The following is an 18,041-nucleotide window of genomic DNA, read 5'->3' as shown; positions in this document are numbered from 1 at the left end:
AGTTTTTCCAGTGATTTTAACAGAAGAAAGATTAGGATCTCTTAGCAAACTGTCTTGTTAAATTATTTCTTGTGGATTATTTTCATAATTTCAGAGAATGTACTTACAGCTAGAAATTTGTGCTTGTCTCACACAAAGTCCACATTTTTAAGAATGTAATAAAATAGTAAAGAAATAGGAAATAGACAGAGGTTCAAGTGAAGTCACCCTACTGGCACTGCATTTACTGGATCCAAGTGACATATTCTTCACCCTGACTTTGGTCAGCACTGGATCAACTTCTGTATTGATGGACTTTAGACTTGTAATTTTTTTTTTTAATTCAGTCTATGCTTGGAAGCACTTCAACTGCATTTCATCATCTTACTTTTCGAAGTTAATTCAATACCTGACACTAGTCCTAAGCAGACAATTCTGAAATATACAGTCCTTTATTTTTGGAACAGTAATACATGCCTATCTATCCCTGCATAGCTGGTGTGACCTGTGAATACTGACTCAGAGGTGCTTAGTTCCTAACTTGTGTAAACTCTTATTTCCTAGCTGTGAGTCCAGCAAAAGTGACAACTTTTAGTCTGCACTCATACCACCTGGCTAACATAAGCTAGTTTTTGAAGATCAGCTTTAGCTTTATGATGGTAACTCAGACTGCTGGTTGCTCATATTTAATCCCTAGACCTACTACTTCTATGCTTCTTGCAACACACTGTGTGACAGTGTCTGACACTAAGGAGACACAGCAGCCTTTCAGTACTCAGCAGTCCGTACTGTATTTAAATGATAATCTGTCCACTTTCTCCATTCACAAATGCTTTTGCCCTTTCCCAACATCTAAGACCTGTATAAAACATCCAAAGACAAATTCTCATTTGTATCATAGCTTCACCAGTTATTAAAATATGAAGAAAATGTGACAGCATGTGAGAAAAGGCTGCATTCTAACACGAACAGCATTAGGTCAGATACCTACCCACACATTTTGGCTCCTTTGAATCCCACTGAGAGGTTCCCTGGCAGGTGAGTTTGCTGTTTCCTTCAATTTCATAGCCCTCATTGCAGGTCACAAAACACACTGTCTTGTAGGAAATATCAGCTGTTGAACAATTAATGTGTCCGTTTTGAGGAGACCGAAGTCTGGGGCATGTTCGAACTGCAAAGGGAAAAAAACCACCAGCTCACTCTCAGCACTGAGTATCAGTGGAGTTACACTACCTTTTTTTCAGTTTTTCAGAGGTAGGAGAGATACTGTCTTGTACATTAGTTACAGCAGTCTGTATGAATTTAGGAAATAGGGCTAGTACAGAGTAAATTTTTTTCAAAGGCTTGATATCTTCCTCTTCTTGAAACTATCTTATATAGAATGTATGAGGTTGGACATGCACTTCCAAGCTCACCTAAATATTGACATAAGTTCAAACTAACTGTGCATCTGGTACACAGTGTGTGGCCTGAGCTGGTAATGTCTATCAGCCTTCAAAACAGGACAGCTGCAGGCAAATGGAATCCCGTGAAAAAGCGTGTGTTCTTGGGAGTTTCTAGTCTCCAACAATGCCTGAGAATTTTTCTGAGGGGTTTCAAGCTGGCAGGCTGGTAGGAGCTGACTATACACCTGGGAACAGGCTAAGACCTTATGAACAGGTTGACAGTGTCCCAGTACACAGGCATTTTCCCAGGCACTCTGGTTGTGTTCACAGAATATAGACAGGTGTCAGCAAACCAGAAGAAAGGATGTTCAACATGCTGGAGGAGACAGAGAGACAGGAAGAAGGAATTCAAGCTGTTTATATGGCTGGTAAACCAGGTCCATGAGAGATGAAAAGGAACAAATCAGGCTGTTAATGAGACAAAAGAGGCCCTTTCAGGTGTCAGGCATTGAAATAGTCCTGGCTGCTTCTCAGCACAGAGGCTTTCCTCCTGTAATGTCTTGCAAACACAGAAAGCAGTGTGATTCCAAGAAGAATGCAGTCCTGTGCAGGATGTGTATACACAAAGGGAAGCAGGGAAGTGAAGAGTGATCATCAGATTGTCTTATGGCTTTACTACTGAATCCTGATGCTGCAATCTAGAACAGAGCTACTCTGTAATTAAGGCTGATTCCAGAAGAGATAAATGATCATAGAAAGAAATAGCAATGGTATGACCTGGGTTTATGTTCTTTGATTCAATGTAATCCAAGATTTTATAATAAGACCTCTTTCCTTACTGCCTTTTCAGTGCAGATCCTCTTCTGCTAGGATGTCATGCCCCAGCATTTGTGTCCTTGGTCCCCTCCAGACAAAACTCTGGAATACCTACACACTGCCTGGCCTTTGGGTCCCTCAAGTAGCTAAGGTGTACATACCTACAGTCTGGACATTAGTATGTGATGGTGATGATACACCAGTAACCAGCTACTGGCTTTCCAAAATGAGAGGAAAACTGATTTAAAACTGATCTTAGCTGAAGCTGGCAGATACTGTTCAGTATGTTCAAAAGAAGGATAAAAACACATAAGGGCAAATGGTATGATTGCTCAAAAATATAACCAAGGAGGCTGCTGTTCCCTAAACTCACATAATGGCTATGGTTCAAAGGGGCCACTGGAGCACACCTAATCCAACCTCCCTGCTCTGCATTGCTCATCCTAGAGCACATTGTACAGACAGCTCTGAGGATCTCTAATGAGGGAGACTCCACAGCCTCTCTGGGTGGTCTGTTACAGCACTCAAGTCACTCTCACTGTAAAGAAGTTCTTTCTTACACTCAAGTGGAACCTGCTGTGCATAAGTTTCTGCCCATTGCCTCTTACTCCATTGCTTGGCACCACCAAGAAGAGCAGGGCTCCCTCCTCTTCAGGTACTTACATACATTGACATGATCCCCTCTGTCTTCTCCAGGCTCCAGCTCTCCCAGACCCTCATCCTTTCCTCACAAGAGGAGCTTTGTTCTCAGTTGTTTTCCACAGCTTCTGTTCACCTTACCAGCAGGAGGGCAACCTCTGGTGATGGGTGATTTCAGAGAGCTTCTCTGCTGTGATTTGGGAAGCTGATTTTGCCAATTAACCTAATCTTGCTCCTCCCAGGTGGGAGGCAAAACAAGATCTCCTCTACAAATGCACTCAAAGGGAAATCAACTTGGCAACCTCTCCTTTCTCCAGTAATTGTTTACTCTGCATGCAAATGGACACCACTAGACACCTCAAACTAATTAATGGGCATTAGGCTGAATGCTGCTTCAAATGCAAGCCAGCTCTGTAATTACAGTAACTACACAGCCTCTGAAAGCTGCAAACAACAAATGCTAAATAATGTATTTTTTGTAAGCAACTATGGCGGCACCTAAGTAAAAGAAAAAAAGTAGCAAAACCTATGAATATGGGATAAAAGAGCAAAATAAACCACCCAGCTGTACCTACTATAACTTTATATTACCACTGACTCACGTTTACTCTCTGAAGGTATTACTACTCTTGTGCACATACACAGACATTCTTTAGGAAGTGTATTTAAAAGCGATCTCAAAATGTTCATTTTGTGAGGCACTCTGAGCTTCAGAGCAGCTTTATAATGTGCTATATCTTAACTCTATTTGGGGGAGTAAGAAAAACATATTTTCAGCTGAGTCTCATGTGCTTTAGCCACAAAAAACCTTTCTCTTTTAAGGTTTGCACCAATCTGTAGTAAAAAAAGAAGTAAAAAGAAGGAAATTATATCAAACCCTACTACTTAGGAAGCCTGAATGAATTAAGAGCACAAAGGAGACTCTTGCCAATGTTAATGTGCCTACAGAGAAGGCAATCCTTTCACTCCCTGCTGTCTGGCCATTTCTTCTGAAAGGACTACACAGCTGCAGTGCTCCTGCCTCTTCAAGTGTTTCATGTTCACACTTACTCAGTGTCTCAGCATGGCTCTGGCAGAAACCCCTGCCTGAGCCCATGTTACCTTGGTCATGCCTCCAAGCATTAGACACCAACCCATCCTCTTATCAGTAACACATTTTCCATGACCAAGAAATATTTACGTAAAGCCAGTGAAAGCAGCAACAACAGTAACAGTACATTCTGCTTGCTCTGGGGTTTCTCCTAACACATTTTTTTCTGGATTAAATACATGGTTTGCAGTTGTTTTTTTTTCCTGGGTTACTGTTAATTGCATGACATATGACTGCATTAATCACTTTCTAATAGCACAGCAGATTTTAGCTAGCAAAAGAACTGAGGAGTATTTAATGTCAAAATCCAAAGCAGTGAAAAGGGATTTTCCTTGACTCTCCTCTCCTCTTCCTAATTTATGTGATAAAATACTCTCAGGATTAACATGACAGCTATAAACCATGCCTTTGATCTTGCTTCCTTTCAGAGTCTGAGTGAATCAAGACTAGCAGACCCAGCACATGTAACAGTGGGATTTTGAATTTTTTTTTTTTTTTTTTTTAATTTGAAGTCTTCAGTATGATGGACAACAGCACAAACAAAGCAAAAATCTATCCTTCCAATGCTTCAAAGGATATTAGCTCAATATGAAGACAGTATATCAATGCAGACTTTTTCCTTACCTTCCAAATTCCCTGTCAAAGAAAGATCACACCCCAACACCATATAGGTGAATTTGTTTAAATGCTTCAGAAAGATTTTCAAGAACCTGAATCTTTCACTCCTCCATGAAAGAGCAGATGAAGCATCCCTTCTTTGTGGCTGACTGCAGCTTTTCCAAGATTTTTTTGCAGAAAGGCTGGCTGTATTACAGAAGCTTTGACAGAGGGTGCTCTTTCCCAGTATCCCAGTCTGCATCTTCAGACTGCTGGACTGCTGGAAAGTCCACAGCTCCAAGTTCTGCTACTCAAGATACCCCCACAGTACTGGCCAGCAATTTATTTTCTATTGAAACTTTCTCTTCTTGTCACTGGAAGCTAAAAAGGAAACCTAAGATTTCTGGATTTATTTGAAGAAAGTTCCTACAAATCTAAGGTGAAGTAAACTGCTATATGAAGAATGTCCTGAGAAACTGATCTCTAGCTCAGATTCCTCCTTTCAGAACCATAAGTTGCTGTTTCTTTCAGGGCTGTAGTGCTTGCTGTACTGTCATAAAGTGCTAATTCCTCCAAAGATCAATCCTGCCTTTTTTCCCTGAACACAAAGCCAGGACAAGAGTTACAGAATGAGCTGATGGCTTTTTATTTACTAGCTTGCAGTGCAGCACATTATTGTCATATGTGCTGTCAATGAATAACAGCCTTCAAGTCAAATTAAACATGCTGAACTACATCTTGTGGCTGTTGAGGAGATAAGGGCTTCTATCTGGTTTAGTGTTTTTCATTCTTTCCTTGGAAAACATACCAGGCAGATATACAGGCATGGGATTGCAGTTTTCATTCTAAATCATCAAAAAAACCCAATCTCAGGAAGTTTTGTTATAGCAAAACAAACTCTGTTCCAATCAGAAAATCCAGAAATAATGTTTTATAGGATGCTCTTTCTTGTGTTTCCTCTCTTTTACACCCTCTATTTATTTCTGGCTGACATCCTTTTATAGTGAACTTCTAGGGTGTTGTCAGTCATTCCCTATTGAAATTACACTCAAAATTCTTCTGAAGACCCTGTTCAAGCCCCAGGTAAGAAGAAATTGTAAGAAAGCAAATTCGAATTCTTCCATGGTTAGTGTCTCCCAACATCCCTCTATGCTGAGTGTGGTGGATGATCTAGAACAGCCAGATGGCAAGGTCTTGTTACATATTGAAAAACTTGGTAGGTTCACAGGGTTTATACAGTATAGATACAAGAATTCATACAAATTAGGTAGACAGAGGTGAAGAGAGGTTTAAGGAAGGAGACTGTATATTCACTTGCAAAAGGCTGCCCATCTAGTAAATCTTGCTCTGCTTTTTCTGTTGTAGAAATCCTCCTTCTGCTTTAGAAAGGAAGGAAACAGCAATTGGGGTGGCAGCCAACCTTTGGAACACCCTTTCACACACAGGCTAACAGGATCAGATTGCACACCTGACCATGTAGTGAGTAAAGAAAACCACTGCAAAGAATGAACAACAGCAAAAAGTACTTTTCAAACACATACCTCTGCAAGTAGCCTCTGATCCAGACCACTGCCCATTGGATTGGCAAAGCCGGATGCTGCTTCCCACGAGATCAAATCCTGCTTTGCACCGGATTCCACAGGCAGCATTAAAGTAATTGTTGCAGACATTCTGGACAAAGTGACCATTTTCAGGGGGTTTCAGTTCAGGGCAGTGAACAACTGAATAATTAAACAACCACAATGAAGTTGTTACTAGCTGGAGTGCAAAAGGCCACTGAAGGAAAACAGTATTTTAAAATTTCAAACTCAGCTTGTTGCTTGGCATTTTTGCTGGTTCTGAATGACAGAGAAAATATTGCATGCAATTTGACATGTCTCTCACAGTGCAAAACCACCTAAAAAATTGTCCCAGCACTGCATTGTGCATTCCAGGGATATTCTGTTCCTGGATGGAAACACTTACCTTCACAGGTTTGTCCCACAGCACGATATCCCTCCTGGCATGTGCAGTCCTCAAGGGAGGTACTTCCTGGTGGAGAAGTATGATTCTCATCAGGACATGAGATGCAAGTGCTGATTCCACCTGGTGAACCTTCAGGCTTGTATGTTCCCGGTGGACAAGCTTTCAGCAAAAGAAAACAGAAAGGAATTCAGGACATTCACCTTTCACCTAGCGTATTTTTTCAGGTGTGCTGCTTTACTCTTATTACATTATTCATTTATATGTTCAGTGTCAGTTAGGCAGGAGCATTCTCCACTTAAAGTATTGCAGAGTTCAAACTTGGTGGAGTTATCTGCAGTGACTGTCTGGGAACTGGCATTAAGTCCATGATTAATCATCTTGAAAAGAAACCCAGTCCCAGAAGACACACCAGATTATCACCAACATAACCACTGTATACCTTATGGAGACATTCTTGATTCAGAAGTGTAAGAAATTAGCTCAGACTTAATCCTTGCCATTCAAAACTTCACAGATGTTTAATACACACAGACTCATAGTAAAAAACTAATACAAGCCAGCAAAACCCCCTGCCTTTGATTTATATGTTATGGTCATATGATATATATTATCTATATACTAGATGTGCTAAAATGTGAGAGGCACAGACAATGAAGGAATTAATCAAAGCAACTACTCCCTGAAGCCTTTGCACTCATTTATACTGCATTTAATATTTTTAATTCTGTGTACCTACACACACAAGCTTTAAAAACATTCAGGTTATGTTTTCTGAGGCAGGGAAAATGCATAGGAAAAAGGCATCTACCACCAGAGAACTTCATATGGGCTTGATGTTCTGATTCTTACTGTTCTCTGCCTTGAATTCTATTCTTCAGGAAATTACTGTAATTATTTGTCTTTCTTTCACAAGACGTGTGAATTAGAGGAGTGACTAATCAACAGGTGCTGCTAAAGTGAAATTCTGAATGACCACATTACCACTTGAAACAGAATGCAAAGATACTTGTGCTGAAAAATGTAACTCCTAATGAAAAGTCCAGGAAAAGCTCTGAGAAGGTTATGCAATAGAAACACTGATACCCAGCCAAAAAACTCTCACTCCATTAACTTAACTGTCAACAAAATGGCCACATTTTCTCCTTCAGACTGCAGGTCAGGCTCTCAGATCCTCCCCTCAGCCAGTTTGTACCATTTGAATGGAATAAAGAACTATGCAACCATGAACATGCTCAAGTGGCTTCCTCCTTACACACTTAGGTGTGTGCTGCTTGTGGAGCTGCTCTCTCCTAGGGAGCTGTATTCCCAGGGCCCAGACATTCTGGCAGCATCGACCTCCTCTTTGGAAGGTGTAAGACCAACTCGGTCTGATCTGTGACTTAGATGCTCTGGCAGATACCCTGTCTCTTGTCCTGCTAATCAAAACTCACTGCTTTCTAGGCAACTGGGAAAAAAACAAACCCAAAGCAAAAAACAAAAGCAATAGAAAATCCATTCTCCTATCTCCTCACCTGTCATGAGAGAATTGACTTTCATAAGCCAAGTTTTATGGAATATACCCCCAAAAAATCAGCCAATATGAACAGGTGGCACTTTCCAGAAGGATGATTTTTTGGCTAGCTTCCAGAGAAAATACTTTTGTTGGTTTTTCAGAAAACTTTGTGTGCTTTTTTTGAAGAAAGCAGCTGAGTGGCTTCCAGTTAAGAGGCAATTTTGGATGCTGAAATTGGATTCACAAATATGTATTTTAAATGCACTTTTAAAGAGACAATGACAATGCCTATTCAGGGATATAAGTACCAAAAAAACCATTTCAGGAAGAAAATAGGGCAGAAAAATCCAATCAGATTTGGAGATGGGAGTTTTTAATTTTTGTTTTGGTATTTTCAGAAAAGTATTGAGAAAAAGTCCCTTTCATATAATTCACCTTTTCTTCCCATCCAAGACAATCTTCTTGAACTTCTGCTTCTTTTCTTTGTTCTTTGTAGATATTCTTATTTTGGACATCACATGTCTCTGAAATATTCTCTCCTGCTTTAGATGATCAGAGTATCAGAGGCATTACTCTGAAATATTTCCATCTGGCACTTCGTGAAGGTCTCTGTGCATCCTTTTTGAAACTGTATCCAGCACAAAGTGATGAAGTGCATCCAAGAGGTGACAGGAAAGAGTGAAAATTAAGCATCACAGGGGACCTGCTCTATGTCAGAGCTGCCCTCCATATGCCAGTTGAAGTAAATTAGCCTTTTCTTGTCCATGTATTGCATATAAAATGACATCTAAACTAGGTGATACATTCCAAAAAATCCCACCCCGTAACCAACAAACCTGCAATCTAATTTCACTCTTCCTTTACACCTCACCTTAAATAAAAAGCCAGCAGCAATCTTCTCTTTCTGTTTTGAGAACTATGGGATAAAAGTAATCAACCATTCTATGATGTGAGCATTTTTAACAATAAACCCAGTAATTTGCTTAGAGCTTTGAATCAGTCTGGCTTTGAAGAAAATGATTAATTCTGAAATCACACTTACAATTTGCTCTTTCCAGTCAAGCAGCAGGAGGTAAATAACACTGTTAAAATGGTTATTAATGTCTCTACTGAGAAAAACATGTGTTCCCAAATGTCCTCACTTTTGTATGCTTCAAATTCTTACCACTGCCTTTACAGGAGGTTGAACTAGATCCTAACTTGGCATTTTATGTGGAACCTTTTTCAAGTTAATCCCTGCTCATTGATCCCACATACACCCTAGACATATTCAAACTACAAAACTCCACACAAGTTTCATTCAGAATCTTTGCCAGAAAGCACTGGCTTACAGAGATATTTCCAAGTGTGTGAGATCATACAGCCTATCCTGAGATGTCAAAGAGATGGTTTAGGAATAGAGCATAAGCACCCTGTGCATTTCCATAATTTCCATAACAGTGAGAGGTTAGCCTGGCCACAGCTCGTGTTAAAACCATCCCAAATCAGCTGTGGATGAGCAGAGCCCTGGCCATCTGCTCTAGACTGTCCACACTGGACCCAGCTAGACTGCAGACCCATCCCAGCCAGCACTACAGCATAGCCCATGGCATAAACTCAGTGATGGATTCAAAGCTAAGGCAGAGCTTAAGGGGCAAGCACATCTCAAAAGCCCAAAAGCTCAAAAGCCAAATTTCATTCTAGTCACCTGTATGCATTCATTAACTGTACCAGCAACAAAATGACTACAAGGAAAGATCATACTCTTTGCTGCTAATCTGGAAAAACAAGTAATTTTTTTAAAAGATTTGCTTCCCCTTTCCAACAATGTCAGGGCATAAAAAAGCCTCAAAACAGTGTGTGAATAAACCCCAGCGTAAATAAAACTTGGAACCATCAAGAGTGACAAAAAGAAGCAAGAACTTAAAAATGGGAAAACAATTTTAACAGTATCAGCCTTTAATGAGAGAGGAAACTCATGTGCACATTGCAAACATGATTTCCTCAACAAAAGATGTGAATCTCTATATATGAACCATGTTGTTCTCTGCCCAGAAGCTAGGGGAAGAGCAAGGAAATGCTTTTTGTTTCATGTATTTCTCCCCTTGAGACCAGAATAGTGAACACTGAGCTAGACCAGGGGATTACCTCTTTGTTAGGGGGTATCTGGAAGCAGGGATTAGTGTGCTAACCCAAACAAGCACAAGGCCCAAATTCCCCTAGCACACAAAGATGGCTCATATTGAAGTTGTAATCCACAACCTGCTTTCATAAAATGGTAGATGCTCATCAACAATTCACATGCAGATTCTATTGTCTGTATTAATGACAGTGCAATAACTTTCTGACCAGAAACGATAATCAGGTATACTTGAGAGAATATAGAATACTTGGTTCCTTCAGCACACCTCATGCATTTTCCTCCTCACATAAGTTCTCCTAGGAAAAATTGTAAGAAAATCCGTCATATCTCTTCTGGTTTTGGACTTCACTGGGCTTGATGACATGTTGGGCCACCACTGGAATGCACTTTCTTATACTTAAGTTGCACACAGAAAAGAAATCACTAGAAAAGAAATATGACAGGGGTTTGCTAGAAACAAAAACTCACAGGGCAGACATAGAAGCATTTCAGTCAACTAACCATACTGACAGAACAACTATATGTTGAGATGTTTGAAGTTAAACAGTGAACATGGAATGTTAGAAAAGGCTGCTAAAAAACAAAAGAACAGACTTTCAAATTCAGTAGGAATTCTGTTCTGTCTTCCTACAATTACGAAATAACTGACGTTTTAATCTTCACACAATAACATAATATTGTAAAAATTACAACAAAAATAAAGATTTATTCCAGAGATTCAGCAAACAACTAATATGCATTATCCAGTTTGGCTTTTTTAAAACTGTAAATACTAAAGTCATCAGCAAAGTTAAGCAAACTGGCACTGAACCCCCACAATGGCATAAAGACTCCAGTCTGGACTTAAACATGTGGAGATCATGGGACAAGGGTTCTTCTTCTCTGTGACATGGGATTCCTCTAAGTGTACAAGTACCCATTTTAAGATAAGCATTTCTGCCTTAAAAAATATAAAACTTTCAAAATCCTGGGAAAGCAGGCAAACTCAATTTCCTCTCCAACTAGTCTAGTGCTCTAAGTCACTGAAATGGAATTATTCTTCAATTATCCCAGTGTTAAGAGAGAGGAGATTCAAATTCCATGTATTTCAAAGATTAATTTGAGGGATTTTGTATTTTTCTTCAATGCATAATTTCTCCCACTAACTACCTTTACTAAGTAATCCCTGGCATGAACCATTTTTTCCACAATTTATGCTAATGAAGGATCTGATTAAGGTTTTATCTTTTGTGGGACATGGCAGGAATCAGCTAGGCAATATCCTGCTCTCTTCTGCATCAACTTGAGCTCTAATGATACACAGCTACTCTGATGACTGTAGTCTATAATTCTCATTTTTTTCCCCAAAAGTGCAAAGCTTAAATGAAATGACACCTTGATGCAAATCTCCAACAGTCTTTATAACTCAGCCTCCATACATCTTCAAACAAAGAAAGCCTAGTTTCCCTTTTAATCTAGTCGTGTTTATGATACTGTAATTATTTTTATTACAGTGATTGCATGGATAGGTACTCAACAGACCTGTCTCAGAATCACAGTACACCATAAATACCTCTTCTTACTTGGTTTCCTGGTGCCCACTAAAAATTATGGAACCCAAACACTGGATGTAGAGATTTTTAGTTGAGTGGATCTTATGCTTCCTTGTGTTTCTAGTAATTTTTTGGAAGTTATGTGGAAGATCCACAACCAAAACCTCAAATTAACTCAAATTTATGTCCGTGGAGAACTGCAGTCTGAACTGTGGCTTCACCCTTCCACTCCTTTACTTCACCTATTATTGCTCTCTTGGCAACCATGGGAAAAAAAAAAGAAGCCACCACTGTAACTTCATGTGTGTGAAAAAAGTGCTCTGGTAGATGTATTTGCCATTAGTCATGTTTTAAATCTGTCACCAGGAATAGGCCTGACTATAAAACTTAGTTATTTTACTAAATGGAAATTAAAACGTTAATAATTAAGGATATATGGAGAAATTACAGTACAGTATCATGCTACTTCTTTTTACTTTCATATCTGCATCTCTCAACATGACAAAGTACTGCATGATCAGATTTGTCTCAGGGTCATGCACACCCTTTCTTAGAAGCAGCAGCAGGAACAAGGGGCTATTATGAATTTTTTTGACAATAGCCTGCCAAATAAAATGAACTTTATAAGGATAAGCCGTGGTGCCATGTAGGAAATAGAGATCACCATTCCACACCAAGCAATCAAAGGCTCCCTGACACTTTTGTACTTAACTGCTGCAGCAGAGGATGAGTTTGGGATGTCCAGCAGTACACACAGCACACAGTGCTGCTCAAGCTCCCTCCTGCCTCCAAAACCCCTTCTGCTGCTGCTGCTGCACACTTAAAGGGTGAGTCACCTCTGCAGTGGAATGTGATTAACATGGAGACCACAGCTGCATGGAACTCCCCAGCCCTCTGCCATCTCCATGTGTTTCACAGTGATGTCTCTTGGCTTTTGCTGCAAACACTTTGCAAGCCATTCTCGGCTTGAGCCAGCAGGATTACAGACCATCGTGGTCTCTAAAGTACATTTTACTGGACCTGCACGTGAAGATCTCTAAACTTGCTTCTCTAAGACTTTCCACACCATGAGTCTCTATTGTAGAGATTACCTCCAGAAATTACAGCTTTTGTTGTCACATTTATTATCTAGGAAGATGGCTTTTCTTAAGACCAGCTATATGTTAGGTTTGTCAGGTTGCCCACATTGTGATTACGAAATGCCTTTAGAAAGATAAGGAAAAACAAATCTAAATTTTTGGCAGATGCAGTAATCCACCCTTCTGCAGTTTGCAACATGTGTGATGCTATCAAAAAAACCCCCAGAAAACCAAAAATCGAAATGGCAGCAGCAACAACAACAAAATGAGGCAGCAGCATGCTGCGATTACAAAAAACAGGCAAGGAAGTAGCTTCAGTTAAACATTTGACACATATGACTTGTGAAAAGACTGCAAAGGAAAACCCTGAGCTTGCCTTCATGTGTAGGGATCAGGGAAAGATTTCTAAGTCGTAGTGTGTTCTCCAGCTCTTTAATATCTCCTATTATCCCCAGCATGTGCCACGCATTAATTTCAGATGGCACTGAACCTGCTCATCCATCTGCTCTTTGTCAGTATTTTTAAGCACCCTTCTCAAAGCAGCACAATTTGCAATTTAACAAGCTAGATGTCTCTGTTCCTATTTGATGTATTTTCCTTCATCTCCTTAGTAGATCTACAAATTTCCTCTCAAGCAAAGGTAGCAGACTGAAACAATTCAGAATTTTAGCTGTCTCTGCATGATACATAGGGGATGGTTCATTCAAACCTTACAGTTGAGGTTACAGACAGCAAAATTGAAATATTCCACTGCCAAGAATTTGCTATGACACTTTGAGATGATTTAGCTCTAGACTTTTAAGTACTTCAAACAGTCATAATAAACTATCAGAAGAAAAAACTTTTTCTTGATAACAATGAGCATCTTGGATTCCCTCCCACAGGGCAGAAGGTGTTGCCTGGAAGGAAATCAGTTCTTAGGTGAGCATCTCATCCTAGTACTGCAAGCATCCACAATGTGGAGAACAATCTGCCTGCTTGAAGAATATAAGCCCAGGAGGCATCACAGCTTGTAAAAGTTAGGATGCCAACAAGAACCTTCTCCACAGGGAGGTCTGGCTCTGCTAAGCATCTCTGGGTAGGCTCAGGGCCAGTACATTTACACAGCAAATATAAATTTGCAAAGCAATGACTCTGAATGCAAAACACCCTCCTTGGTCGTAGCAGGGTATTGAGAATATATAGGAAATAAATTTATGCTTACTTTTAAAACTTTTTTTAAGAAGCAGACCAACTATGATATGTTAAAAGCATGATAAGTGCCTTAAACAGATTCATACTTGAACCATACTTGGATTGCAAGGACATAGATGTATTTTAAATGTTTTACAATCATAAAAATAAAGACTACTAATAGAGATTACTATATATACATTTACAGAGGATAACTTCTCTTTTTGTTTCAAAACATGTGGCTTACTTAAGAATAAGAAATAAAATCCTGATTCCATGCTCTGTATTGTAACTTTAAAGGAAGTCTACCTATGCATCATTGAAACTACAAAATCACAAGATAGATCCTGACAATTTGTGCAATATCTATATACAGAAGTGACATTCAGGGAATGAAATTAAGCTCTTTGGGTTTAAGTCTCAGCACATTTTAGGCAGTTACAGGTTTGCTGTTTGCATGAACATAAAATCCAGCTTTGGAGGAGACATTGGAGGAGATGCCCAAACATATATATGCCTATCAGCTTCAGATATCAGTTCAGCCTGCAGTTCTGATTTTTAGAACTTGACTATTGATTCATGTCCTCATGTCCCTATGTATTTCTAGAAGTTACCATTCTAGAAGTGTAAAACAAATTCCAAAACTATGAAAAGTCTTTCTGGGAAATTAACTCAGTTAATATTGTTAAGTTTGCTAAGCAAATAAAAATGATTTATGAATTTATTTACATGCAAATGAAGGGTTTTTTTTGGTCTAAAACTTCATGCAGAGTGAGACCCTTACACAAAAGCAGAAATATAATAAATTCTGAAAATGCTTTGCTCAGAGCAGCACTGCTATACAGTAGGCTTCTCTTGACATGGTCTTTATCATAACCACAGACACACATTCCTCAGCAAACCTTGATCACTGCTGATGTGATAGCACATGCTACTCTAAATAGTACTGTTCTAAGTGTCCTGGATAGCATCCTGCTATTTAAATATATAAACACTGAAAAGGAGCTTCACCATCCTGCACTAGCTGCACTTTTTGCCATTTTGGTGTAATTGCTGTGAAGATGCACATTCATTTTTAGAAGAGCAAATTTTTAAAACCCAAAAATCAGACAGGGTGACGTACAGAAAATTCCATGAAAAAGAATCCAAACATTTTGTTTCATTTGTACTACACACACTTGAGCAAATACTTGTTTAAGAGTTCTAGTATCCCTTGTCTGAGGGCCCTGGAAGCCCAGGGCTCTCTAGGCCTGGTCTAACCACTGTACCACGTTTCAAATAACTCTACTTGTCCTTTCACCTTTTCACAAAGGGTTCTGGGTCAAGAAGGAAAAGAGAAGGACAAGAAAAGGACAGATTTGCACCAACCCATCACCTACTTCCCTAAGAAGAAGGACTAATAATCAGCAACTAGGTACCTAAAGGGCTAAAATTATCCCTAGGCTAGATCCCTAGTGATGACTGCTAGATATGGAAGAGTGAAAAAGTTCCACTGGGCTGTGGGCTATGCTGCTCAGCTAACTGCTATGCAAGCTAGAGGTACACACTGGGAAACAAGAAATAGACTTCCTTTATCCACAGCTTGAAACAGGGACTACTTGGCAAGAGAGTAGTCTAAGCTGGGATGAAAAAACTCATTCTTTAACAACTAATGTGCTACATCCAGAGGAATCTGGACAGAAGTGAGAATCTCCACTGTCTGTGACCCCTGGGACTCACTGAAATTACCACAATCCAGCCAGCACTTGCTCAGCACAGCCTGCACTTTCTTCCAGAAGCAGGGAGCAAGAGTCTCATGTTACAGCTAGCTCAACACATCACCTTCTCCTGGGATTGCTCAGTTTAACGAAATAAAGGAGAAGGGTTTAGAAGGTGACAAGGCATGCACCTCAAGCTTCACAGCACTGATAGGTCAATGCAGTGAAGAACATGCCTGGTGGCTCCAGATCCATTTCCACTGTGTTCACCAACTCAGCAACTTGGACAATTTTGTTCAGTGATTCTTGGGGCTTAATAATGTAACTAAAAACTACTCTGCTCAAACTCAGGGAGCAAACTGGCTTTTCTGAGAGAAGCAAATTGTGTAGGGAATCCAGGAGTAGTCAAGAGACTCTACATTCTCAGATTTTCTCATTCTTATTGATACAAAAATTGTGAATTCTCTCTCGAGCAAAATATTAACAGAGCCCTGAATAATTTTATTAGCCTTAATGTGAAATACTCCTTTCCTGCTGTTGCCTCCAACACCCACTCCCAACAGCTCTTGGTGCATATGATCCTTGACTTAAAAAAACAAACCAAACAAAAAAAACCAGACACCTATTTCTGCCTCCTTTCTCTGCAGATCAGAGTAGTTCCAGTGCTCAATCACAGATGGGGAATGCAGCAAGTAAAAGTTATTATAAACAGGAAAGAGAAGCTATTTCTGCCAGACCCTCAATAAACTGTCACTACTGCATTAGGTGCCAAACTTGGCCTCTTTTCCACATCCCTTATTTTTATCATTAAATATACTTTTCAACAACAGTGATTATACTCCTATTAAGGAACATTTCTGAGCACTGAAGATATAGCACATGACTGTGCAGATGGAGAACATATGTCACTATTTCCATGTTTATTTACTTAGCAGCCCAGGGTAGGAAGCAGAGTTTTTGGTTAACTTAAGATGGCTGGAGGACATGCAATGGCTCAGGCCATAAAAAGTGGTGGTTTTGCCAATTATTTTTTTTACGTATTGTGAAACTAGCCCAACTATTTCTACACAGAGTTCAGTACGCTGTTGTAATCTTGATGTTATAGTTCCTACTAAATTCCTGGAATCACTACAGATACTCATGTTTTACTGTGAAAAATGCCATAAATCCCATTCTCCATTCCTCAAGCAAAACTCTTATGGAAGCTATCAGGATACCCTGAATTCTTTTAATATTATCCAAATATGTATAACAAAATAAAGTCTTGTTTATGGAAGTCAAGAGGACTAAGATAACAACTAAGTCAGTATGCTCAGTACTAACTGCTGCTTGTTCAAGAAACATTTGGAAAACTGACTGCTTCTCACTTCATTTTCCCCAACTGTCCTTTGCCCGCTCCCCACCCCCCTCATTCCTTTTCAAGATGTAAAAATGTCCTTAAGAACATATCTGACCCTTGTTAAAGCAGTATCTACTGCAGGAAGTGGGTCACTTCAGATCTGAACTGAAGAAAGGATTTTTAAATACTAAGTCCTGTGCCAACAAAGTGAACATTACTGCTGCAAAGGCTACGGTAAAAGGGATAAAAGATAAAAAAGATTATGTTGCAGCACCTTAACCAAATCACAGCCTCAGCTTTCTTCTGTGAAGAACTGCCATTTAAAACATTTCCAAAACATGATTTTTATCCCCCATTAGACAGGCATTCTTCAAAGACCTAATTTTCTGCAATGCAAGAGCTCTCCCATACCGAAGGAATCCCAGGGAAGTGAGTCATGCATTTCTAAAGCCCCTTTTTGCTATCACTATTGACAAAAAGTGCTAAAGTAGCACCTGCAAGATCCAAAGACTTTACTGAAGGCCATTTGATTAAATTAGAATGAAATACCCTGTGGCAGCTGCCAGAAAATGAGCAGGGAAACACTGGAGTGAGGTTGTCTCAAGAACTGTCAGGTTCTCAACACCTTTTAAGTAAATCTGTGCTCTGTGTCCCACTTCTTCATCCTCTTCTCAGCTTCAAATGTAATTTTTCCATCTTGAAAAGGCAGAATCACTTGTTCTCTTTCTAAAGGGCAGCAAGATTCTTTCCATATTTTGGGAGAAAAAAAGTCTGCCACAGTTCTAGTCCTACCTTCTCCTTCAAACACATGCTCTCTTTCTAGGCTCTTTTGCCATAAACAAGACCATACATATCTTCAGAGATGCAGAATAAGGAGGAGGGAACACTCTTAACTGCACTCTGAAGCAAAAAGGAAAAAAAAAATAAAAGTAAGCAGCAATAATCTAAACAGACTAAATCACTGCTCAATGGACCCAAGACTTCAAATTATGAGACCACAGAGCTATGGCTAGAAAATGTATTTCTAAATTGCACTTGATTCCAAATAGTTAACTTCACAACATAATTAATGTTACCTAAAAACATCCCAGTTTTTCCTAAGATGGAGCCAAAATCTTGGCTAGTTTCTTGCACTT

At 39.5% G+C, this 18,041-nt stretch overlaps 1 protein-coding gene across 4 annotated transcripts in view; it reads right to left on the bottom strand.

Annotated features, from left to right (window-relative positions):
* The window catches only part of SVEP1 (sushi, von Willebrand factor type A, EGF and pentraxin domain containing 1), a 124,125-nt gene that overhangs the window by 78,017 nt on the left and 28,067 nt on the right, over positions 1-18,041 (bottom strand). For all 4 annotated transcript variants that reach the window (XR_008842534.1, XM_056513627.1, XM_056513625.1 and 1 more), the window contains exons 4-6: positions 6,472-6,630; positions 6,048-6,227; positions 971-1,150 (exon numbers count right to left, since the gene is read on the bottom strand). Coding sequence is in view for 3 of the 4 variants with exons in the window: in XM_056513627.1 (XP_056369602.1) it covers positions 971-1,150; positions 6,048-6,227; positions 6,472-6,630 (519 nt within the window). In the remaining variant the exon portion in view is untranslated. The remainder of the gene's footprint in view (positions 1-970; positions 1,151-6,047; positions 6,228-6,471; positions 6,631-18,041) is intronic.

The sequence above is a fragment of the Oenanthe melanoleuca genome, chromosome Z, assembly GCF_029582105.1.
Source record: "Oenanthe melanoleuca isolate GR-GAL-2019-014 chromosome Z, OMel1.0, whole genome shotgun sequence".
Classification (NCBI taxonomy): domain Eukaryota; kingdom Metazoa; phylum Chordata; class Aves; order Passeriformes; family Muscicapidae; genus Oenanthe; species Oenanthe melanoleuca.
The sequence above is the reverse complement of the archived record's forward strand: the minus strand, read 5'-3'. Positions and strand labels throughout refer to the sequence as shown.